Consider the following 24,353-nt stretch of genomic DNA (forward strand, 5'->3'; position numbering starts at 1 on the left):
TAACTTTACAAAAATTTATTTTGTAATACATTCTACCAGAACACTTTGTTTTTTTGAGTTTTGTAGAAAAACAGATGTTCCAGCCACCTTTACCGCATGAGTCTTAAAGACAAACAGTGCATTCCCTGGAAAAGATAATACATTTTATGGCCAATCAATTTTTTAGATTCTTTGAAGAAATAACCATTTTTCTTCCCAAAGCACAGCATTTCAACAGCAACAGCCAAAATGAGGTTACAGCAGCTTAACTTGACTCCTATAGTAAAGCTTTGCATAAACCAGTGATTTTACTACAAAAACACTGTCCTTGAAGGAAAGGAGTGGCAGTCAGATGTCAATGCAGAACATGGAATGATTAGGTCATAAACATATGGCACTTATAAACGATAGATTATTTGAAGGCACCGCCACTGAAATGTGGTTTGTTCTGTTCTACTATATGCCCAGAGAAAGCATTTTTTTCCCTGAATATAAGTTTACAAAATTACTTCAGAAATGATTTGTACCCAAAACACGCGCTTCTAAAAAAAAATATATATAAACTGTGCTAAGCATCTCTTACAATTTAGATAAATATATATTTTTTCTTTTAAACATCTAAGGCTGCAAGAGTTGGTTCCTGTACTCAGTAGCTCTCTAGCTTAAGACGACCTCCATCTCCTTCACTTACAAAGCGCTTCCTCCCCCTGCAAGGAAAAACAAAATACCTGATTATAAATGACACATTAGTGTCAACAGTCTTTTCTTATTTATCATCGCTTAGAGCGATCCCATGCACCACTTCACTGGTTCTGGGAGTAACATGGAAATGGCAATATTGCCTAATCAAGAAATTAACACATGAAAAGGCCACATGAATTAGTCTGAATATTCTCAACAGAACAACACATTTATAATAGACTTCTCAAAATTTGTCTCAAGCTTTTTCATAGGCATAATATTTCTCTCCCCCTCTCCGGGTCTAACACTCATGTGGAGTTTTAAGAGAAAGGTGCTAGCGTGACAACCATGATAATGCAGCTCTATTTAGCCAAAGAGCAGGAATAGCACAAACTCATGCAAAGCATTCTTGCCCACACTGTCCTGTCCTTGGCCTCAAGCCTAAGTGGGAGGAATAATCTTTAGGATAGAAAGTTATAATCCTCTGCACATTTTATAAAGCCTTCCAATTACAGATCTCAAAGTGCTCTGCAGACAATCTGGGGAGGGGAAAGGTTTAGTTAAACATTGCAAAAAAGCTATTTTGATACTGCTGCTACATACAGTCACTAGAGCTGAAGTATAATGGAGCTTTAATTTTAATGATTTAAAAAAAACATAGGTAGTAATGTCGGTATATAATCTAATGGATTTAATCCTCAAAGAACAGAAAAAAGGATAATTTTAAGTTCCTAATTTATGGATGCTGACTCTATCTGGGACGAGAATACAGTAAACCCCCAAAATGCACAATTACGAGTTAAGCGCAACTCAAAATCCTGCCCCCCCCAGCCCTGGCTCAACACCCCAGCCTTGCGCATCTCCAATTCACACCCTGGCTCACTACCCACACGTGGCTCTGGTTCACACACCACTCCCGCACCTGGCTCTGGTTCTGGCTCACCACCCCTCATGTGTGGCTCCAGCTCAACCACCCCCAAGGCCGGTTCAAACCCACCGCTAGCTCACCACCCTGTTCACAGCTCCAGCTTAACGCCCCCCCCTCACCTCGGTTCCAACTTCCCCAGCCCCGTTCAACCCCTGCAGCCTGGCTCACCATCCCTGCGTATGGCTTTAGCTCAAACCCCCACCCCCGCCCCAGTTCGACCACCCCCCCCACCTGCAGCTCCAGCTCAACTCCACGCCCCCCGCACAGCCCTAACCCACCGCAGGCTTAACCCCCCCTGCCCCACGCCGATGGCCCCAACCCACTGCCAAGCTTAATCCTCCCCAACTGACCCCTCCCCAGAACCACCTTCCTGCTGCTTCTCCTGCTGCAGAAGGTGTGTTGCACCATGGTAAAAAAGCCCCCCTGACTTACGTGAAATTCAAGTTAAGTGAGGGTGCGTGGGAACACCACCCTCCTGTACATTGAGACACTACTGTAAACTCACTCAGATTTTACAGACTGAGCTTACTGACATTAGGAAGATAACTTCTGTGTAAGAAACCTAGTTTTCAAATGAAAAAGGACCTTTAAAAATAAAGTATTTTAATTGTTTGTTTAGCTCAATGGGTGAGGCAATGTAACATGAATCATGTGATGATGTTATCTACATCATGGTTTCCCAAACTGAGGGGCATGCCCCCTCCGGGGAGGCATGAAGAAATTCTGTGGGGGGGGTGAGGGGCAACCCAGCCCCTCCCGTCATTCCCCCCACCCAAAGAAAGAGCTGGCATTTGCTTCTGGCTCTCAGCCCCTGCCATTTTACATGGGTGACCCGATGCAGCCACTATAAAAAGCAGGCAGCTGGGAAAGACCCACATACAAAGATGAATGAGTGTGAGATGGGGGTGAGGGAGAAGGATGGGATTAGATGTGGGGCTGGGATGCCTGGGTCGGGTAAGGGGGATGGCGTAAGAGCAGGGGGCTGGTGGTGCCTGGCTTTGTGGGAGGGGAGGGACTCAGGCTGGCAGCTTGCAGGGCTCAGGTGGCTAGCCAGCCTGCAGGATTCACAAAGCTTGGCCAGCTGGCCTCGGCATTGCAGGGCTCAGGCAGCTTGGGCTGACGGGTGGCTGGGTCCTGCAGTGTGATGCTCGGGCTGGCGGGCAGGCAGGTGACTCCAGTAGTGCAGGGCTCAAGCGGGTGGCTGGCTCAGACAACTTGGGGTTTGGGCAGGTGGCTGGCATGCAGCTGAAGCAGGCAGCTGGTACATGAGTGGGCAGCTGGGCCCAGTGGTGTGAGACTCAGGCAGGTGGCTCTGGCAGCGCAGGTCTCAGGTGAGCAGGCAGCTGGCACATGACTCAGGTAGTTGGCCAGCTGGGGCTGCACCAGGCACTCTCAAGGGGCCAAAGAAAACTATTTGTGCTTACTTTTAAATAACATTTTTGTATCAAGTGTTTTGAATTTTTTTTAAAAGGAGGTTGGATGATGGTAAAGAAGAGGTGGGGGTTGTGTGAAGGCTTCTCAAAAATCAAAAGAGGGGGCATGATGCTGAAAAGTTTGGGAACCCCTGATCTACATTATCCTGACGAGTTAGCATCAGTACATTGGCAACATGACCAACTAACTGAAAGTGAGTTAAACAGCATATTGTTCTTGTGATGTATGAATGACAATGATTACTTTTCACTTTTGACCATGTCTGTCATCTTAATGTAGTATAAAAAGTTGTCTGTCCATAAACTTTTCCCATTTTTTCCATAAACAAAATTTCTGTGGGTAGACAACCCTGATTTCCAGCTAAAATTTGAATTTCTGCTCCAAAGAATGGGAGATCTAGAGCTTTCCAAAAAAAAAAGTTGCCTTTTTAAAAAAAAAACAAAAACAAAACACAACACTGACCAAACGCTGTATTATTTCAGAGGTTCATTTTCAGCAACTGCACCACCCTTGTGGCTAATACTTTCCAAATAATTCAGCCTGATGCAGACACCCAGCATCGAAAGTTTCAGTCTAAATGCTTAAAGTTTGCCGAAGCTGTAAGCATCTGATGACGGGATTTTATAGGGTTTGTCTACACCAGAGGGTTTTGTTGGCAAAACCTGCCGAGTGTCCAGATTCCCAATGTATTCCGTTGACGGTAAGTCGACAGCTGTGCCCCACACCCCACAGAGATCTGTCAACAGAAAGTTGGTCTGGACATTCCAGGGAACGTTTGTTGACAGACAGGGCTTCTGGGACACCAGGCACCCCTGTCTGCTGTGCTTCTGGTTGGCTGTTTTGCTGATAGAGTGGTGGTACAGTCTGGCCGCTCTGGATGATGGAACGAATTGGTCTCGTGATCCACTTGGCAGTCTGGACATGATGTCGACAAAAGCTTCTGTCGACAAATCCCTGGTATTTAGACATACCCATAATGGGAAACTTCAGGCAAAAGTAACCTATCAGCCCTCGTTATAATTATATGAAAAGTACCTTGAAGGACAGAGGTCTCTCAGTGGTTTAGAAATGATTCCAGCCTGAAAGCATTCCTCTACAAACCGCTCAAGCATCGAGTATGAATGTGGCACATCCAGGTTAATATCTGGAATTTCACGGTAAACTCGTTCATAACCCTGCAATAGCAGAGTGAGGGTAATGAAGTCATATTTTGCTACAAGAAAAGTTACCCTTTCATAATGTGAAGGGATTATAATAATTTATTAACTTTTTAAAAGTACTGAAAATAATTTCCTGGAATCTACAACACCTTGGCTGCAAGTTACCAGCATGCTATAGAACACAGTATACCTAATTGTAACTACTTACTCAGTTAGATGAACTGACTTTTAAATATCCCAAAAATCAAAAGGACCTGACTGGGCATGCTAACTTGCCTGTACACAGCACAGTCTCGTAAGCAGCAACATCAGAGAGGGAGCAGTTTCTGGAGTTTTCACTATTCCTCCCATCACTGAGCAGAGAGCGGGTCATCTCCCCAACAAACTAGCTCAAGCAATTGAATAATATGTTCCTAACACAAACACTTCCCTTACTTGGGGGGAGGGGCATTGGGATAGGGAAGAGATGGACTGGTTCCCAGTGAGGGTAAAACAACAGCTATATGATGGCATTTTTCCACGCCTTATAGCAGAAACACAATTTTATTCAGCTATAACTAAATTATTTTGTTTTTATACTCAAAAAAGTAATTTTTTTAAAATCAAGTAGACCTAAATAAGAATGGCTTGTCAGGCTCCATAAGAACATCCCTATTTTATATTGCAATATTATGAAATATTTACATTTTTAGTAATTAAACTGCATTATTCAGTAAGATATCTCAAAGCTTCCTCGTTATTAGAACATATTTTAAATTATTCTCAAGTTGCAGTTCTATAAGACAACACTGTTAAAGCTCATTGGTACTCATCTGATACATAACATATATTGCTGTGTTTTTGGTAACAGGTGCAGTCACAGGACCATAGCATTACCATTGATCACAATCCATGGTATAAGGGAAGGTATAAAACAGGAATGATACTTCAAAACACAATTTTTTATGAATTCCTATTCCAGTATTTTGGAAACATACACTTACTCTTTTCATTTGGTCCAGAGTAATGACAGTAGATGTCCACAGGGACTTCAACAAATCAAGCATCATTTTAAAAGTAGTTTCTCCAGTTGATTCTAAAACCATGACAATTGCCTAAAATAAAGCGAGAGGGAGTGTTCACCTAAAAGCCAGTGCCCAGAGTACATCTTACAAACAATGAAAAGTGAATGCTGCAAACAGAGTTGTAAAGTTTCCTCATGGAGAAATGTGTATTTACCACACGCACACATAATGTAAGTATACCACCATATAACAACAACAAAGCCTATGGTGGAAAAGTTCTTTGAGTAAGGGTAAAAAGCACGAAAACAAAGATGTTACCATAATATTACAGCCTCCGCCAAGTCAAGAGGAAAGTGAGAACCAGAGCTTTCTGGACTCTTTCGAGAGGTACTCTGAATCACATGACTCAGTTGTCAGGCATCAGTTAACAGCAGTATGATGAAATAAGAATTAAAATTTACGTGCATTTAATGAGTGTAAACACCAAGACAAAAGGAGCTTCTTGAGAACGGAGTTAATTTATAAGAGTGAAAATATTTAGGTTCAAGATCAGCAAAAATGTTCTGAGAAAAAGCAGTATTACACTGTGTAATAAGCTCTCAAGTAGGAGGGACTTTCTTCTACTGTTCTTCTCTCGGGGCCTTAAAAACAGGTTAGACAAAATAGTAGTGAGTATACTACAGCGAGCAATCCTCCACTGATGAAGCACTGACTGTACAGCCCAGTGTTTCCCAATGTTATTTAGCCATGGAACACTTTTAAACTGAAAAGAATTTTGCAGTACCTCATTCCCAGGCTCTACCCCCCTTGATCCCCAAACCTGTCCCCATCTCCAGGTTTTACCTGCCTCAGCCCTCAAATCCACCCCCTATCCCCAAGCTTTACTTCCCAGCCTGCAAACCTGGCCCTCCCATCCCCAGGCTTAATTCCTCCGAGCCCCAAACCTGTGCCACCCCATCCACAGACTTAACCCCTCTCAGCCTGAAACCCACCCCCATATCCCTAGGATTAACCCACCTCAGCCTCAAACTGGCCCCCCAGGACTAACCAACGCATCCATGGCACTGGCTGGGAAGCCTACACCAGGTGATCAAATGCACCCAGCAGAAGGAAGGTTGACCTGGAGGTGTTACGCTGGCAGGGGTGAGCTGAGCTGCACCCACCAGTGAGGTGTGTCCACCAGTGCAGTGGGGCAAGTGAAAACAATGAGAAGTCCCGTGGCATCTTATAGACTAGCAGATTTTTTGGAGCATGTTTTCATGGCCAAAGACCCCCTTCACCAGAAGTGGCTCCCTGCCCTGCTACAGCTGAAATAATGGAATAAATTCAGTTGATTTAATGGCCGGATCCCTCCTGCCACCCTGCTCGCCATTAAATCAATGAAATCTAGTTCTACTGTTTCAGTGGTGAGAGGGCAGGGAGCCGCAGAACAATTTTCACTTCATGGAACCCTGAGGTTCTGCGGAACAACATTTGGGAAACACTGGTATAGCCTAACGGAATTGATAAAGACCTATTAAAAGAGCAATCCATCTGCTGAAACCTTGTGTAATAGCTCACAGCACTACCAACACGAAAGTCTAGTTTTAACAAGCTACAGAACTGAAGCCTGAGTTTCTCGCTGTTATTCCATAGCAGACAACTCTAAAATGGCTTTTTCAGTACAAAACAGAGTTAGTGCCTCATTCTCGTAATAGATTAAATTTACATCTTCCTGAAGACAATAGTTCACCTGTGCACAAGTGTAATACACTGTACTTACAGAATCTGGATATCTGATAACATTAATGTACAGGAGCTGAACTTCAGATTCCAGTTACATTACTTACACATCCACACTGAAATAAAACCTAGAGTCTCTCATTATCCACAATAAAAAAAAAAAAGTTACAAAAATAAAAGGAGTCATCTGGTTTCCATCTTACTTCATATACAAGTTCGTGGTGAAAATGGGGCACTTCTAGTTCCTGAAGGCAACGCTCAGCTTCTGATACATCTCCAGAAAGTAGGTACTCCTTCAGCAACATATCAATCTATTGGATTTATTAAAAAAAAATAGGTATAGTTTAAAATCTTACAATTAATCTGATGACTCTGCTGTGGAGACCAGCAACAAGCTAGTGACATGCATTTAAAAACCTTCTTTCCAAACTGCAACTAGTATTTTAATAAATACACATCTTAAATTGAGAAGTTATGTCTAACTATACAGACAGTATGACATTAAACACTTAAATCAAGCTCTAATTCAAAGCATGCAGTGTTTTCATGAGATGTTTAATGTGCAGCCCATAATTAGAAATAATGTTTGATAATGTCCAGGAGCCACTCAAGCTTAACATGGCTAAGATCAAAATAATTTTTCTTTCCTTCAAATCTTCCCCTCACCCACATTTTTGTTATTTATGGTTGCACTGTCATCCTTGAACTAAGGCAGGTTTGCAACCTCAAAAATCAAGTACCAAACAAGCCTATAGAGGACAAACATCCTTTTCAGTCAGTGGTCAACAGTGTTACTTTATAATACACATTTCAAAAACAGCAAAACACTGTTTAGATGTGGGGTTGACGCATCTCTCTCCTCCCTCCCAAGTCAATCAGCATGAGCGTTGACACACACACGCACACGCACTCCCTGTTCGTCTCTCCTCCACGAGACATATTTCCTATAAATTAGCTACCTCTTTAACAAGATGTTTTACAGATTGCTGGCCACCGCCTGATCCCCATACGCTGTCTATACGCTTTCCACCTTTTGTCATACTCAACATCACAGTAGCTCGGTCCAGTGCAGCTCTACAAAGCAAAGGTTTGTTACGAAATTATTCTAATAAACTCACTAGAGACTTAGTGGAAGATAAGGGAAACTTCTTGTTCTCTAGGTCAAGATTTGGTTCTGTGGGCCAGGCTATGTTCCTAATTTCATCATCATCATCCAGATCATCTAATATACTTCTCTCATTTGACACAAGAGGACAGAATAACTAGCTCCTTCTACACAGCTAGTAATAATTTCCCACAATAAAAGACTAGCAAGAAACTCCAAGAAAGTTACCCCTTGTTTCATGGCAACATGACAGATACACATCATCACAGATGCCATCCTCCTCAGGAGAGGTGCTCACATATTGGAGTAGTTCAGAAGACCCTGGAATGCAAGGTCCACCTTGATGCCTGGAATGAAGCTTTCTCATGATCTCTTCCCTACCAACTCCCTTGCTTCAGCTATATTCTAACAGAGACAGATCACACAGTAGTAGCTACCTACTGGAATTTTCAAGACAAGACAAGACAAGACATCAGATGTTCCCCTACTCCAGGGGTGTGCAATAATTTTTGATCGGGGGCCATTCCAAGATTTTGGTAAGTGGTCAAGAGACTGTTGGGTGTGGGCTCAAGGTTGGGTGAAGAAGGGAGCTTGGGGTAAGGGACTGGGGTGCAGGGTCGAGAAGTAGTTTGGTGGAAGGAGGAGGTTGTGATTTGGGGTGTACTGGGATGCAGTTTTCGGGGGGTGGGAGAGTATGGGTGTGGGAAAGAATGTAAGCCTTGGAGAGAGGTGTAAGAGTAGGTGCAGGGCCTGAAAGGGAGGTGAGGTGCAGTGCCAGAGGCAGGCTCTGGCCAGGAGGCACTTACCTAAGCAGTTCCTGGACAGCAGCACTCTCACAGTAGAGAAATGGTCAATGGGAGCTGAAAAATTGTGCTGCGCTGCACTGCCCTGCCCCCAGCAAAATCTCTCAGCTCCCATTGGCTGGTTTCCGTCCAATAGGAGCTGAGAGATTTTACTGGGGTGGGTGACAGTATGTGAAACCAGCCAATGGGAACTAAGAGACTCTGCTGGGGGCAGGGGCAACACCAGCAGTCCCCCACCTCCACAGCCACAGGCTGTATGAAAAAGGCTTGGTAAGCTAGATCTGGCCTGTGGGCCATACCTTGCCTGCTCCTGCTCTGCCCACTTGAAAAGTATGTTGTATTCCTTCTAGAGTAGAATTGGGGTCTCTCAAGGCCCTTCATTTGCTTAGTAATTTAAGGCTCCAAACCTATTGCTAAACTTAGAGTGCCTTTACCTTACAGAATGTTTACACCCTTAAAGAGTTCTCAAAGTCCTTAGGTCTGAAGACAAAATGGTGTTTCAGCAGAGGAACACCAAATACAGAGTTTCTAAAGAAACAGGAGAACTATAAGAGCTTGCCACCCCTCTAGGACGACTTAGGTAAGAAAAATTCTAGATCCCAATTGGCTACCACATTCTTACACAAGCAAGAGTACTCAGCCATTTGTTCAGGATGGTCATAGCTATATTATGGACATAATATTCACTACTTGGAGAGGCTAGATGAGGTGAGAAGTAAACTGTCTCAGAAGTGGAGATGGCCATAGTAAATGTATGGATACTTAAACATTAGGGTAAAAATCTTTCAGCCACAAAGGATTTGCATAATAGGAAAACAATGTTTTCACACTTGGGTCCCTAAAGTTAGGCAACCTAAACAGTAGCCTAGTTTTTAGAGATACCAAGTACCAACAGCACTGACATTAGTGGAAGCTATGGGTATTCAATACCTCTGAAAGTCAAGCATGAAAGGTCAACATCGTACAAAAAAAATTATGTACCCAAAATCTGATTCACACCCTCTTTCCTACTGACACCTGGCACATGGGCTTCTCCTTTAAAACAGTTTTGTCTCTGAAATATAGTCCTCTTATCCACATAGGATGACAAAGTCTGAAAAAGTGCTGCTCGAAGAACGTTAAACCTTCACAAAGCAAGAAGCAAAAAAGGTCTAATTGTTTATTTCATAAAATCAGTATGTTGCTTCTCCTGACGCTGTATTTACCTACTGATCATATGAAGTCTTTTTTAAAGAGAACCCTATCTAACAGTTTCTGATTCCATCAGAATTTCTCTTAAATATGGAGTTAATGAGCTCTTCTCAAGTGGCTGGGGAAAGGTTAAACTGTAAGACTTCAGCATTTCAAAAATGCTAGTCAAGTTTAGTTTATTGCCAAGTTACGCAGATTCAACTATGTACTACAGACTGAATTTGATAAAGTATTTAGTATCTCTCGGCATAAAAGTTTGAGGTGGGATTATTTTTTGGCTGTGTGTGTGTGTGTGTGTGTGTGTGTGTGTGTGTGTGTGTGTGTGTGTGTGTGTGTGTGTGTGTGTGTGTGTGTGTGTGTGTGTGTGTGTGTGTGTGTGTGTGTTGGGGGGGGTGCTCCCTTTGAGTTTGCTGGCTGTTTTGTTATAGACTTGTTTTTATGGTAGAACAGAGTGCCACACCTACTTTATTTTAAAAGTACAAAATTACAGGTTTGCTTGCCTAAGATTTTTCAAAACTGCACTATACATGCTAATTAGAAAGAGCAATCACTTACCGAGCCTGGACACAATCCACAGTACCTTTGTAGCTGTCTATGTAAGTACTACATAAAATCCCGTCTCCAACAGCCCTAGCAATGAATTGGCCCACTAACTGCAATGGAAGAGAAATATTTTTGAGACACTGAATTCCATGATTTCTACGTAGACAGTTTAACTTGTATCCTTATTTATGTTTTGTTTGTAAAGCAGGGAGGTTATTCAACTTAGGAATTAGCTGGAATTATTCAAGAGGTATGGCCCTGTGTGCGCTTCATTTCAGGTGCTCCACGTCACTAGGATTCTTTGATCTGAGATTTTCAGTAGAAGTACCCTTATGATCCAGTCACAAGCTTGTCATCCTCAAGCCCTGTATCAAGGCTATATGGAGCTGTGTAGGCAAGAACCCCTCAGCTCCTTGTCTACCGTGAGGTCCCACAAGATAAAAACTATGTAGCAGAGGGGAAGGGAGGCAGGTGGTGGAGCACAAATAAGGACACACTTCTTGAAGAACTCCAACTAATGCACTGAACAGATAACTTCTCCTTCTTTGAATATCGGCCTATGGGAGTTTCACTACAGGTGGATGTACTTTGAAGGAAGACGGGGCTTTGGAACTGGATCCAACGCTGAAGAAAGGACTGCTGTGCCAACAGCAAACCACCAACAGATGTATGTATCAGTCTTGAGAAAGTATACACTGATGCCCAGGGTGCTGCTTACCAAATTGCAGTAATTGGTACATTTCATATTGCCAGAGCCAGAGGAGGGAGAGAGAGACCAGAATCGTGAGAGAGCAGACAGGAAACCTTTGGCAAATGACAGAAGGGAGCTACAGAATACAAATGATAATGCCACTAAACTCTTTAAAACACATTACACCTTATTTCATGAAGCAGTTTAACTGAACAACATTAGCCATGGCAGTTAAAGACAAAGATCCAGTGCAACAAGGCTTTAGTATACCTGAGGTGCTCTGGGAGAATCCAACACTAATTCAGGTAGTTCTTTAAGTAGCATATCAAATGATTTCTCCATATCACTTGTGCTCACTACTGTCCTACAAAGGTCTGAGAGGAGCTTAGATGTCATTTCTCTGTGACTAGCTTTCCCCTCTAATGACAATGACACAGCCAACACAGGTACACTGTATTTCATTTCACCAAGATTTAAATCCCTCAGCATGTCCTAAGAAAGATTTGAAGAAAATATATTAAAATTTTAGTAAGAATGTTAAAAATTTTACAAAAGAGCATAAAGGTTTAATAAACAGTTTTCAAATAATCACAGCAGTAGAGGGAAGATTATCTGGATGCCTGAACTATGCATTTCCATATTAGTACCTCCATAATCTCATTTGTAATTGGCTATGATTTCCCATGTATGATACTTTTAAAAATGCAAACCGTAAGACATACCACAACTTCATTAGTATCTCCATGTTCAAAGTATTCCTGTAAGATTGGTGTTAAAGTTTTCTCAAAAGCTCTTTCATCCAAAGGTGGAACTACAGTTTCATAGACACAGTTCTGTGTAAAGAAAAGAGGTGTGGGCATGAGGGGTGAGGAAAAACCAGATGCTGCATCTGTCTCCTGCTCACTTTATTGCCAAACTTAAATGCAATCTAAATAATTAATTATTTTGTACTGGCAGCCAGGACTGCTATCAACAATGAGTGCATTATGCCTTTGTAACCACTGTGTGGAAACCCATTAGTTCCAGCCTGAAAAATAAATTTCCCCAAAATATAAAAGCTGAATTTACTTTCAAGCAACATTATAACTTCCAACACTGTAAGCAACTAGGATTCTTTTGGCACCATACTGTTCAAAATAAGAGTTTTTGTTTATCATACGTGGAAAGGAAGGTGACAACTTCACATCCAGCTCTGCAGGAAGGCAAAAAACAAGTGCACCTGCAGAACTCCTAAGTTTAACCAGACAACTTGCATCTTTCCCCACAAGACACCCTCTCCTCCCCAACAAAGCAGCAGCCTGTTTTTCCTCTTCTCAAGCAGTTACCTGGCTAGAGAGCCACTAACATGTAAGAAGTGTGAATGAGGAAAAGGACTTGTCATTTAATTTTCAGGATGTTTGATAAAGTGAGTTAGAGGCACTCACTGAAATGGAAACCATCATGCAGCAATTGGCCATTGGGCAGCCTGACCTTACAGGCAAGTATAGGCCTAAGAACCAGAACTCCAGCATAGTCTGTCTTCCTCCATATTCCTCAGTTCCCCACTTCTCACAGAATGACCTGCAAATATTTAGAGGTAAGTAGATGAGTTAGGGGTGCAAGAATGAGTGTGTGAAAGGAATGGGATGGACAGACAATTCCTTAACAGATGCCCTGTGCCTACATGAGCCCCTTCCTTTCGAAAGGGGCATGTTAATGAGCAGGTTCGAAAGATGCTAGTGAGGCACTGCAATGAATATGCAGCACCTCACTAGCATAATGGCGGCTGCAGCTATTCAAAAGTGCGGCTTTTCGAATCGCATGCCGCCCGTGGAGACAGGACCTTCCGAAAGGAGTCCCCCCAGTTTTTGAAAGCTCTTCTTCCTAACACCAGATAAGAAAAGAAAGGGCTCGCGTAGACCCAGCCATGATGTCTGGATGACAGGAAAAACAGATATCTTAATATGCTGCACCAAACACCACCATGACGCAGTCTGTGCTGCACACTGAATACAGTACTCATTTGTAGTTCAGGGTAGTTCAGCAGCCTCCCTGTATAGGAGAGCTAGCAGATGGGGTCAGAAGGCATGACTGAAAAGAGCGCAGCTTCAGCAAAAGGTGTATCATGATGATGCCAAACAGGGAAGATAATGAGAAACTGGTGCTTATGATTTAAAAAAAAAAATGCTGGGGTGTTCATCATGATCTGAGTAGCAGCAAGCTCAGCTTGGTTTTTTAAATGTGGTTTGTTTGGTTAGCATTTTTTTTTTGTTGGGGGGGGAGTGTGTGGGGGCGGGGAGAAGCAGCTGCTTTGGTTTGGTTTGTTTTTTACTGAGTCTAGAACTTTTTGTGACTCACTCAGTTTAAAGCAGCGGAAGGGAAAGCCACACTTTAGGATGGACATTTACAGAGACCTACAGATGTGGATGTGGACATCTGTGGTTCATTTTTTTGTTGATACAAACTTTCTATTCATGTAAGGCTCTACATGTTTATATGCACATCCTAGGCCAGTGGTCCTCAAATTTCAAGTCATGCCTTCTCTGCCCACCTACAACCCCCTCTTCCAATCCCAAGAGTGCATGCAGACAGGGGAAAGAAGCCATGGCTGGGTCCAATGATGGGGCTGAGACAGAGATGGGGTTGAATGAGGCTGAGTAATGTTCCTGTCCCATTCTCCCCACAACCATTGGGGGCTGGCACTGTTGCACCCCCCTGAATATCCCCTCTATGGTCCCCTAGGAAATGCACCCTAATGTTTGGGGGCTCTTAAAATATTGGCCAGTGCCCTAGGTTTGAACTGTCTACTTTCAGGTCTCAGCAAGCTGCTATGGACTATTTTAGAGGGCCCAGATAAAGCAGTTCCTACCTTATACCATTAGTTCTCTTTTTAGTTGTCAAAATACACCTCCCGTAAATTCTCAAATGCTGTGTGGGCAGTGGTGTCAACCTCACTGTAAGATCTTCTGACTTCAGCCACCAAATAAGACAGTTTCCTCTTCTGTAACTGGTCTGCGATACTGCGCTCAGTGCCTGGGGTACAGCGTCTGATAAAAATGTGGGCTGCATTATGGGCACATCAGGGTAGTTCAGCACCTGGGATGGCACCAGGCCTGCCGGTGCCGTTACCGCTGGTGCCTGCAAGCGCGGTGCCCAAGTTGAGTCAATGCCATCTGTGACAGTGCCGATGCTAGTGCTGAGCTCGCCACAGGAGCCTCCAACAGGGTCAGCCCTAGTGATTGTTCTGGCAGAAGCACCCCAATGACACCAACAGTGCCGTCCTCAGCACCTGGGGAGTGCCAGGTGCCCTAGTAGGGAGTCCCACAGCCTGCCCTTCCATTTCATGGACTGCTCACGGGTCCAAAAGGGCCATGTGAGTGTGCTTTGAGAGGATGCCTGCCAACCCTCATCCACAGGGCAACAACTCCAGTGCCGACATCTGCTGTGGCGCGACGATCTCGTGCTCACACTACAGACTAAGCAGGAGAAATAAGAGTCAGACTGACTCCGACTCTGATGCTGATGACCAGGTCAGCACCATGGGCCCGTGGTTTGTGCAGGCTCCTGTCTCCCTTGTGCCATGTGATAAGGCATACTGAACGGGTTCACCGTAGGTCTGCCTTGTGGAGGCTGGTCCAGTGCCAGGAACTGCAAAGGTGCCATAAAAGATGACTCCTGCCCAGTGGTCTGCGTTGGTGCCTGCGCCTGGGATGGTCCCTCTGGTGGTGGTAAGGTCTCCCGACGTGGTGTCAGTCCCAGCACCGTTATCTTAACAGGCCCCGTGCCACAATGAACGCCTCTGGCACCGAGTGCAGCCTCGGAGAGCACAGGCTCCCGCCTCATGCTGCCGTCCACGCCCATACTTCATGACCCAACTCATGGTTGATCTGGCAGACACCTTGGAGGGTTCTTGGTGCTTGACCCTTTCAGGGGACCAGCCCTGTTCTCGCCTCTTTTACTTGCGACGCACTGGTGACCAGCTTCTTAGTTGCCTTGTAGTGCCAAGCTCTGACCCCTGGTCCCGATGCTGGGAGTCTTCTGATGGCACTGACAGTGCTGGAGCGCTCTGCACCGACAATGCGCCACTCTTAGCTTCCAAAGTGGAAATGTCTGGGTGCAAGGCCACTTCCATTAGTAGGACTTTCAAATGTTGCTCTCTGTCCTTTGGAGTCCTAGGTTTGAATGCCTTACAGAAATGCCAAGAGGGTTTAAAGTCCCGCCTCAGCTCACTAATAACTAACTGAAAACTAGTTACTTATCCCTTGTAAATATCTAAACTATTTACAACAATTTACACTAACAATTACTAACTAATTCACAAGTGATGGCTACCAGCCGGAATCACAGAAGAAGAGAGATCTCCAGCAACTGACAGTGTGGCAAGAAGGAACTGAGCCAGGGGTGGGGTGGGCGGTGCATATATTGGTCGCCATACAGGGACCACTCCAGGGGGCACCGCACCAACACTATGGTTAGGGCAAAAAGCTTCTGGCACCTGGGCACGAGCCAGCGCACATCCAACTTGGAATGCACAAGAACAAATCAAGCGAAGAACTATGTTTTATTTTCAAATGAGAACAGCAAGCTGATTTCCTAGATTTGATGTGTACCACTACATCAAAAAACACAGTGTTCCACCCTGAAATGGATTTTATCTTGGTTCATACCCAAATACCAAAGACAGGAACACATGACCGGTTTTTCCCCCCTACCAACTGGAGACTGTATATAGAGCAACTGAAGAAGGAGCTAAAAAAACTGCAAGCTGTACTCTTGTCTGAAATCCTTCAAAGACCTGAAATATTTAGTATTCATCTACTATATGTCTAAGAAAGTTTGTTTGTGAGGTCCTCTTGTGCATGAGTAACTGGTTAAAAGATAAGGAACACAGGGTAGGAATAAATGGTTAATTTTCAGAATGGAGAAAGATAACTTAGTGGTGTCCCCCAGGGGTCTTACTGGGACCTGTCCTATTCAACATATTCACAAATGAACTGGAAAAAGGGTAAAATGGTGAGGTGACATAATTTGCAAATGATACAAAACAACTCAAGATAGTTAAATGGGAAGTAAACCATGGGTAAAATGGACAACAAAATGGCACATGAAATTCAATGTTGACAAGTGCAAAATAACGCATACTGGAAAACATAACCCCAACTATCCAATAAAAATAATGGAATCTACATCAGCTGTTACCATTACTATCTTTTCCAGTTAATGGGCCTACTCACATGCTTAATGATAAGTATGCACTGTATCAGGGCCAGAACGTTTAACCTCTTTAGGATCATGCCTTTACAAAATGTCACATCAATTACCAGGAATAAAAAGGCCACTTCCACCTCAGACTTCCATTGTATAAAGCAAAACATTTGCTCACCTGATCGTCATCGTAGTTGGGATCTTTAACGTCCACTTCTTCCACATCATACACTTGCCCTGGTGTACCCCAAACACCTTTACCTCCTGCACCACCTGGCCAAACATGCAAAAGTGAGGGTGGGGGGGCAAAAGTCTAGCTTATGGTGGATGCGCTACATTGAGTTCAAAATACCTCCATATTATCATCCCTCATTTGGGCATGTGTATGCAAGCCTCATATTTTCTGGCATATGCAGCAATATTTTCATACCATTTTTCCACACCCAGCCACTTAGGCTTTGCACCAATTGAGTCACGAAACGATAAGCAACATGAAGAGTGCTAAAGGTTGAAATAACCATGCTTAAATTTAAAAGGAGTCTCCCTGATATAAACTCCATTATAACCCTTGAGATCTGTAGATCGTACTGCACATTATAAAATGAGTGAGCAAACTTTTTAAGTCAGACCCTCCTTTCATCCCTGCAATTAGCCAAGGCCCCCCAACCTGTCTAATAAAATCCAAACCAATGGAAATTTCAGTTATGTTCATATGAAGAAATAAAAATCCCTTTCAGCATGTATTAGAAAATAAGTATATGTAGAATGTAAAAGCTTTATTAAATCAGTATATAAATGTGAATATACATACAAAAACAGTAACATACTTCAAAATTGTAATGAGATGGAGAGTGCTTTATATATATATATAAGGCAGGGAAGCAGGCAGTGCTGAACAGAGCAGTTGGGCTGACAGGCTGTGAGAAGGAAGCAAAGGGCCCCCATGGGGAGAAGGGAGCCGATTGTGCTTCACCCCTCTTTTGAAAATTCCCACCACCCTAAGGGGGTGCCCTCCCCAGATTGGACTCCCCTGAATGATGATATAACAATGTAGTATCCCAAAGAAAGATGCTGATTGTGCTTGGCCTAGTGAATAATACATGTAAGCATGTATACCACAATCCACTACTGAAGATGGATACCCAATGTGGCCATCCCCATAAAATCATTATAAAAAGCATTACTGAAATGGCAGAATCCAAATAGAGAAGACATGCCTTGAGATGAAACCCTGTAAGGAGAGCTCCTACTCAGAAGGCTACACCAACCTTTCTTCGGTAGTCCCCTTCCTTTTCCAGATCGGGATCGTCTGTCCAGAAATTTTCCCTTTGGGCTAGTTGGTTCAGTGAGTCCACTTTTCACTGCCTCTCCATTATCACTGACAGAGTCTCCTCTCCCAGAATCTCGAGAAGAATTTTTCCTAAACCTTCTCTTTGCTCTAGCATTAATTTTAGCTTCATTAAGGGAAGATGCTGGTATCCAGTTTCCATTGACTTCAGCCTTTATTTCCTCACTTCCACCATTTTCATCATCACCAGAAAATGGAGTGTCACTTAGATGATCAAATTCTCAAAAGAAAAAAAGATACAGAGAAAACTGCTTCAAGTGGTAACAAGATTTATCATAAAAGTTATTCTAAACACCCACCATGATTACATTTAAAATAGAAACCTGTAATATAAAATTATTGGGTTTAAAGTTGCTGAGCCAATTACTTTATTTAAGGCAAAATTTGTTGTTTTTCCATTGCCTGTGTAGTGATATAATTTACTACATATTTTAGAGTGTCAATAACTCCTCTTAAACCATAAGGGATATGACCAAGAAATGTGGTATGCAGCTTCCTCTTACCCTAATTTAAACTAAGGTCAGGATTCAGTTGCACCTAGAAAGTGGGAAATGCCTGAATCCCAGCATTTTCCAGAACATGAAAAGGGAGGTGCACCAACAGGATGGACAACATACTTCAGACTCACCACTGGTGGGAGTGAGCGAAGGGAACAGCCATGCTGCACAGTGACCACTGGGAGCAGCTGTAGCAGCAAAAGAGTGGCCATGAGGAGACAGTGCTCTCTGCCCTGCTGGAGAGGTAAGTCCCCCTCTACCTTAAGCTCCTCTCCCTGGTGCTTGGCCACAGCACCACACAGGTGAAGCACTGATCCCGCCCCCCCCCAGCAATGCCTCCAAACAATTATTCCCTCCCCCTGGCTATGGCCACAAACCCCAGCCTTGCTTCCTCCTCCTCCCCTGCCCAAACTCATGCTGGGGCTGAGAAAACCACCCCAGCCCCTCCTCTCCATCCCCCACTCTCCCTGGGGCTGGAAAAAACAGCCACTGTGCCAGGCTATGGCTCTTTTCCATGGCCCCAGCTCACCTGCTCTTCCAGGGCTGTAGCTGGGAAACAAGCCTCAGCCCCAGCTCTGCAAGACTGGGCATGGGACGGGGGAACCCACAGTTCCGCTCACTCCCGAGCTGGGGCTGGGCAAGCTCCACAGCCTTAACTCCAGCCCCAGCCCTCTCCCACCCCCACACTGCTGGGCAGGGATCAAGGGGGTAAAAAAAAACTGAAGCCCCAGTCCAGGCTCCACCCCAACTCCACTTCCACTGAGCCATGGCTGGGCAAAAAGCCACAGCCCTGGCTCAGCACTCCCAATCCTGCGGGGCCAGGGCTGTGACTAAGTTAGAAACTGCAGCCCGGCTCCCTTCCTCTCCTCCTGAGCCAGGAACCACAACCCAGACTCCCACAAGGAGATGCCAGGGCTGGGTGGCACAGTCCTGGCCCCCAGAGACCAGCTCCACCTTGCCACAGTGGCCACCCCCCAGTAAGTCACCTGAAATGTCTGCTGTAAATCCCCCGCTCTGCAGCCCCCCTGCCAAATCTCTGCTCTGAGCCCCCACTGCCCTTACCCTACAGCCTTCCAGCACCTGCTCTGACCCCTGACCTCCTACGCACATCAAACCCACCTTCCCAGTCCCTACACTCCTCCACTCCCACTCCCAACCACAGCTCACCCCCACTGCCCAGCACTGCTTCTAAACCTCCCCCCCCAAACTCTCATTTCCCCAGCCCTCACTCTACCATACTTCTTCCATGCCCTAAGGTGCCCCCACCCCAAACCCCTTCTGTGTGACATTCACACCCCCACCCCCTACCCAGTTCTCCCCACTCACACCAAAAACTGTACCCTGAGTTTCCACCACCCAATCCTCACCCAAACCCCCGTCCTGAGCCCCCCAGGCCCAAACCCCTGCCCTCACCTCTCCACCCCACCCCATACCTTCAGCCCGACCACCTCTTCCCTTCCCCTCCATATCTCCCAGCCCCCTGCCCTTCCTTCTATGCAATTCACCTCTTACCATCAGCCCACACCCAGCACGCACCTACCTCCTCAATTTGTTCTAGCAAAAGGTAGAAAGACTGCAAGTGTTGTTTATCCACCAGCTCTATGTCATTAATACAAACTTCTGCATTTTTGGAAAATGAAGGAAAAATTATTTGCATAAACAATATACAGAAAAGCCTGGTTATCCGGCATTCAGATAACTGGCACATTCAATGCCACAGGGCCAGTGTCCTGTCCAAGGCTGGATGCCCACAGCCTGGCTGGAAGTAGAAGACAAAGCAGGGCCAGCTGCTGGCCCCAGCTCTACCAACTTGCACATTTTATTATCTGGCATCCCTGGGGAACCAGGAATGCCAGATAATAAGCTCTTATTACTTTTTTATTTTATTTTCCAAATAGTGGAAACAACACACACACACACACACTCTCTCTCTCTCTCTCTCTCTCTCTCTCAAAGAGACAAGCAATTCTGGGTCAATTTGCTGACGGGAAATAAAGCTCCCCCTTGCTCCTCTACATAAATCACAAGCTAAAGAAGACGTATATGCGTGGGTAACTGAAAGGCAACTAAATGAGCAATTTACAAATAAACCAAGTAAAGTGGTTGTGTAAACAAGCAAAAAAACTACTTTAGTTTGCAATGTTTCTAGAACCATTAAAACACATCCATTGTCTAAGTAAAATTCTTGGAGCATCACTTGCCGCAACACTCATAAGCAAGAGCAAACTGCAAGAGTACACACTTGGATGTTTCTTAGCATGCCAGCAACAAAGACCTGACTTACAGGTTGATGGTAATTGTGACACTCTGCCTTTATATTTTTAGGGAAATGTTTTTGAATATTGATATGTTTTATACAAAACGTGGCATCTAACCTGTCACACTGAACATCTTGTAACCCCCAAATGTGTATACTTTATTTGTGTGCATGGATCATTCTTGTATGAAAAGTTAGAAATATGAAGTGTAAACCTGTTTGTTAATATAATACTTCTAGTTAAAGCCATTAGTGGTACTTCAGGAACTTAATAGCCCAGTGTGTATAATAATTTTAAAAAGGTATTTTAAAAATAGTAAGATATCTTTCCTATAAAGCTAAACTATTGTTGGCCCTACAAAGACATGTGACCATGCCACCTGGTGCTGAAATCCACCTTGAATTTTGTACTTTTTCACAGGGTTGGAAAAGACTTTCTTCCCTGGGAAAATACAAGAAATGGAAAGCACATAATAATTGTCTTCAGCTGGCTTCCCAGATTGGATCCCACCCTAAGAGGATACATGAAGATACCTGGAAAGAAAAAGAACTCTAAGGACAGGTGTACAGAGAAGCTGGGTCAGAAAAAAAAAAGATCAAATCTGGCTTGAGAAGAACTATACCTGAAGAAGTAAGAGTTAGGGCAAGAAATCAGATTGTCCTGGCAGCAAACTACTGTACCAGCTCTTAAGTGCTTTGAGAGTCAGCGTATCCAGACACTACAGAAAAAGTGTAGGATCCAAAAAGAACATACACAACACTTGCAGTTGGCAGCTTTTCTACATGAAGTCTGCAATCAGCTCTGCTGATCAAAGACTGGGTTGGTCACCAGTAGCGCCAGAGAAAAGGAGATCTATCGGTCAACAGCTCAGTCCAAGAAGAAAAATAATGGCAACCACTGTTACACACTGCAATAAATCATGTGCAAAGTTTTGCTGTGTAAGCTATCACTGGAAAAGTTGTAATCTGCTGAACAATGTTATCATGTTTACATGAGTGTGTTATCATAATGTATGACACTAACAGTATTTCCTATGTTTCTGCATCTCAAACATGTGCTTCTGTGTAACACACCTAAGAGAGATTTACATCAAACCCAGCCAGGCATGGTTTAGGCAAAGATTAATCTGCTTAAAGTGCACCTACACTGGATTTAATGCCATTAACTTAGTTCATTTTTTCTAGCATGAAAAAAAGCCTGAGACTTTACTTGCTACTTAAGTGAGCAAGTATAACCAGTTCATCATAGACTATACTTGCTACTATACTTATCTTTATCTTTACTATACTTATCTTCTACTATACTATAAGACTATACTTGCTACTTAAGTGAGCAAGTATAACCAGTTCATCATCTTCCATATTAACTTTATGATCAGGATGAATGTAGAAATACAGAGGCTTTTGTGAAAAAAAAAATGTGTTTCTCTGATCTATTAGCATTCTTTGAGGCAAGAAGCATGTGGAGGACAAGAGTGAGCCAGTGGATATAGTGTACTTAGACTTTCAGAAACCCTTTGACAAGGTCTCTCACCAATAGCTTTTAAGTGAAGTAAGCAGTAATGGAATAGGATGGAAGTTCCTCTCATGGACCAGTAACTATTTAAAAAAAAAAAAAAAGATAGAAAACAAAGCGTAGGAATAAATAGTAATTTTTCACAGTGGAGAAGGGTAAGCAGTGAGGTCCCCTGAAGACTGGTAACAGGATCAATGCTGTTCAACATATTCATAAATTATGTGGAAAACAGGGAGAATAGGTAAGTGGCAAAATTTGTATGTATGTGTATACTCAAGATCATGGTCAGCTTTGGACTTCGCTAGGAGTTATCAGCAACAAAATGGCAGATGAAATTCAATGTTGCTAAATGTAAAGTACTGCACATTGGAAAACTATCTCAACTATACATATAAAATGAAATGGTCTAAACCTGCTGTTACCACTCAAAGACTGGAGTGATCACATACAGTACTCTGAAAATGTATGGTTAGTGGCTGCCAAACAAAAGTGAACTGAATGTTAGGAAACACTAGGCAAAGGATAGAAAGATAGTAAGGCAAAAAATATTGTCATAATATGAAACCATAATATGGCCACATCTCAAATATGGCACACAGTTCTGACAGCCCCATCAGATTTATCAGAAATGGAAGAGGCACAGAGAAAGGGAACAAAAAAAGCTAGGGGTATGGAACTGCTTCCCTATGATACTCTTGGAGGGAATTCTGTCTCTCTGCATACATTCAGAATTCTCCACCCCATGGATGCCCAGTCTACTGAAAATACACTTTGGCAGAGAGTCATTGCAATTACACTTCAATCCACCAGGGGATGCAATGGCATTAGAAGAGAGCAGCCAGCTCATAAGCCTGAGCAGCCAGCCATGGAGAAGGGAGAGCCCAGGTGAGGAGACAACACATGGGAATGGCAGGGGGACTGAGCAAAGCAAACTGAGCTACTGGTGGGAAAAGACTGACATGAGGGCACAGGAACTACTGAAGAACAGCACTGAGCCAAAGCTGAATGGGAGGGAGGTGCTGGGCCATATGGGAACAGAAGCACATGTGCCTGAGTAAATGGGAGAGGCTACAGGTCAGACAGCCAGACTCTGCATGTAGAAGTCTTGCCAACTCCCTAACCATCCCTACTGAAGCCCCACCTTCTCCCTCCAAAAAACCTGTTCCATATTTCTCTCACCCACCCCCTCCACTTTCACTCCCAGGTTCCTTCCTAGCAATTACCTCCCTGCCCCCCAAGTCTCTGCACTGCTTCCAAGGACTGTAAGAAATACATTTCCGTACTGTAGTTCATAGAACACTAGAACTGGAAGGGACTTCAAGAGGTCACTGAGTCCAGTCTCCTGCCCTCAAGGCAGAACCAAGCACCATCTAGACCATGGTTTCCCAAATGGGGGGGGGGGGCATGAGGTGGCCCAACTCCCCCACCCCCCATCATTCCCTCTACCCCTAGAAAGAGCCAGCCTTTGCTTCTGGCTCTCAGCCCCTGCCATTTTACGTGGGTGACCCAGTGCAGCCATTATAAAAAGCAAGCAGTTGGCGAAGACCCACATGGAGCTAGCTGCTTGCAACAAAGGGAGTGTGCACTGGGAGCAAGGGAGGAGGAGGATGGGGCTAGATGGGGGGCTGGAGGTGCCTGGTTTGAGGGAGGGGGATGGGGTAAAAGCAGGCATCTGGGGGTGCCTGGTTCAGGGGAGGGGCTTGGGTGTTCAGCTCACAGCTCATGGGGCTTGGGCAGCTGGGGCAGCTGGTGGGCAGGCAGCTAGCCTGGGCAGCATGAGGGTCAGGCAACTGGTGGACAGGTGGCTGGCCCCTGCAGTGCAGCTCAGGCAGCTGGCCCTCATGGCTGGCCCACCCTGGCAGCACAAGGCTTGGTCGGGCAGGTAGGTCACGCAGGCAGCTCTGGCGGCTGGAACGGGGCTCAGGCAGCTGGCCAGCTGGGGCTGCATCAGGCACCTGCAAGGGACCAAGGAAAACTATTTGTGCTTATTTTTAATTTTAAATAATATTTTTATATCAAGTTTGTGCTTATATTAAATTACAAGCTGAATATTTTGTTACAAGGGGAGTTTGGATGATGGTAAAGAAGAGTTGGGGGGGGGGGGTGTAAAGGTTTCTCAAAAATCAAAAGGGGGACATGAGGCTGAAAAGTTTGGGACCATCCCTGATAGGTGTCTCTCTAGTATGTTCTTCAATAGCTCCAGGTATGGAGATTCCTCAGCCTCCTACAGCAATTTAGGAAAAACTTCCTAACTGTCAGGGTGGTTAAGCATTGGACTACTGTCCAACCTAAACCTCCATTCCTGCAGTT

The 24,353-nt window shown here is 44.3% G+C and overlaps 1 protein-coding gene across 6 annotated transcripts in view; it reads right to left on the bottom strand.

Moving 5' to 3' along the window:
- The window catches only part of PDCD4 (programmed cell death 4), a 33,969-nt gene continuing 9,616 nt past the window's right edge, over positions 1-24,353 (bottom strand). For all 6 annotated transcript variants that reach the window (XM_074999188.1, XM_074999190.1, XM_074999189.1 and 3 more), the window contains 10 exons: positions 17,694-17,993; positions 16,604-16,698; positions 11,964-12,074; positions 11,512-11,733; positions 10,563-10,660; positions 7,868-7,982; positions 7,112-7,219; positions 5,166-5,276; positions 4,058-4,197; positions 1-686 (listed from right to left, as the gene is read on the bottom strand). In XM_074999188.1, coding sequence (XP_074855289.1) covers positions 626-686; positions 4,058-4,197; positions 5,166-5,276; positions 7,112-7,219; positions 7,868-7,982; positions 10,563-10,660; positions 11,512-11,733; positions 11,964-12,074; positions 16,604-16,698; positions 17,694-17,993 — 1,361 coding nt within the window. In that variant the 3' untranslated portion in view covers positions 1-625. The remainder of the gene's footprint in view (positions 687-4,057; positions 4,198-5,165; positions 5,277-7,111; positions 7,220-7,867; positions 7,983-10,562; positions 10,661-11,511; positions 11,734-11,963; positions 12,075-16,603; positions 16,699-17,693; positions 17,994-24,353) is intronic.

This window comes from Carettochelys insculpta, chromosome 7 (genome assembly GCF_033958435.1).
Source record: "Carettochelys insculpta isolate YL-2023 chromosome 7, ASM3395843v1, whole genome shotgun sequence".
Classification (NCBI taxonomy): Eukaryota; Metazoa; Chordata; order Testudines; family Carettochelyidae; genus Carettochelys; species Carettochelys insculpta.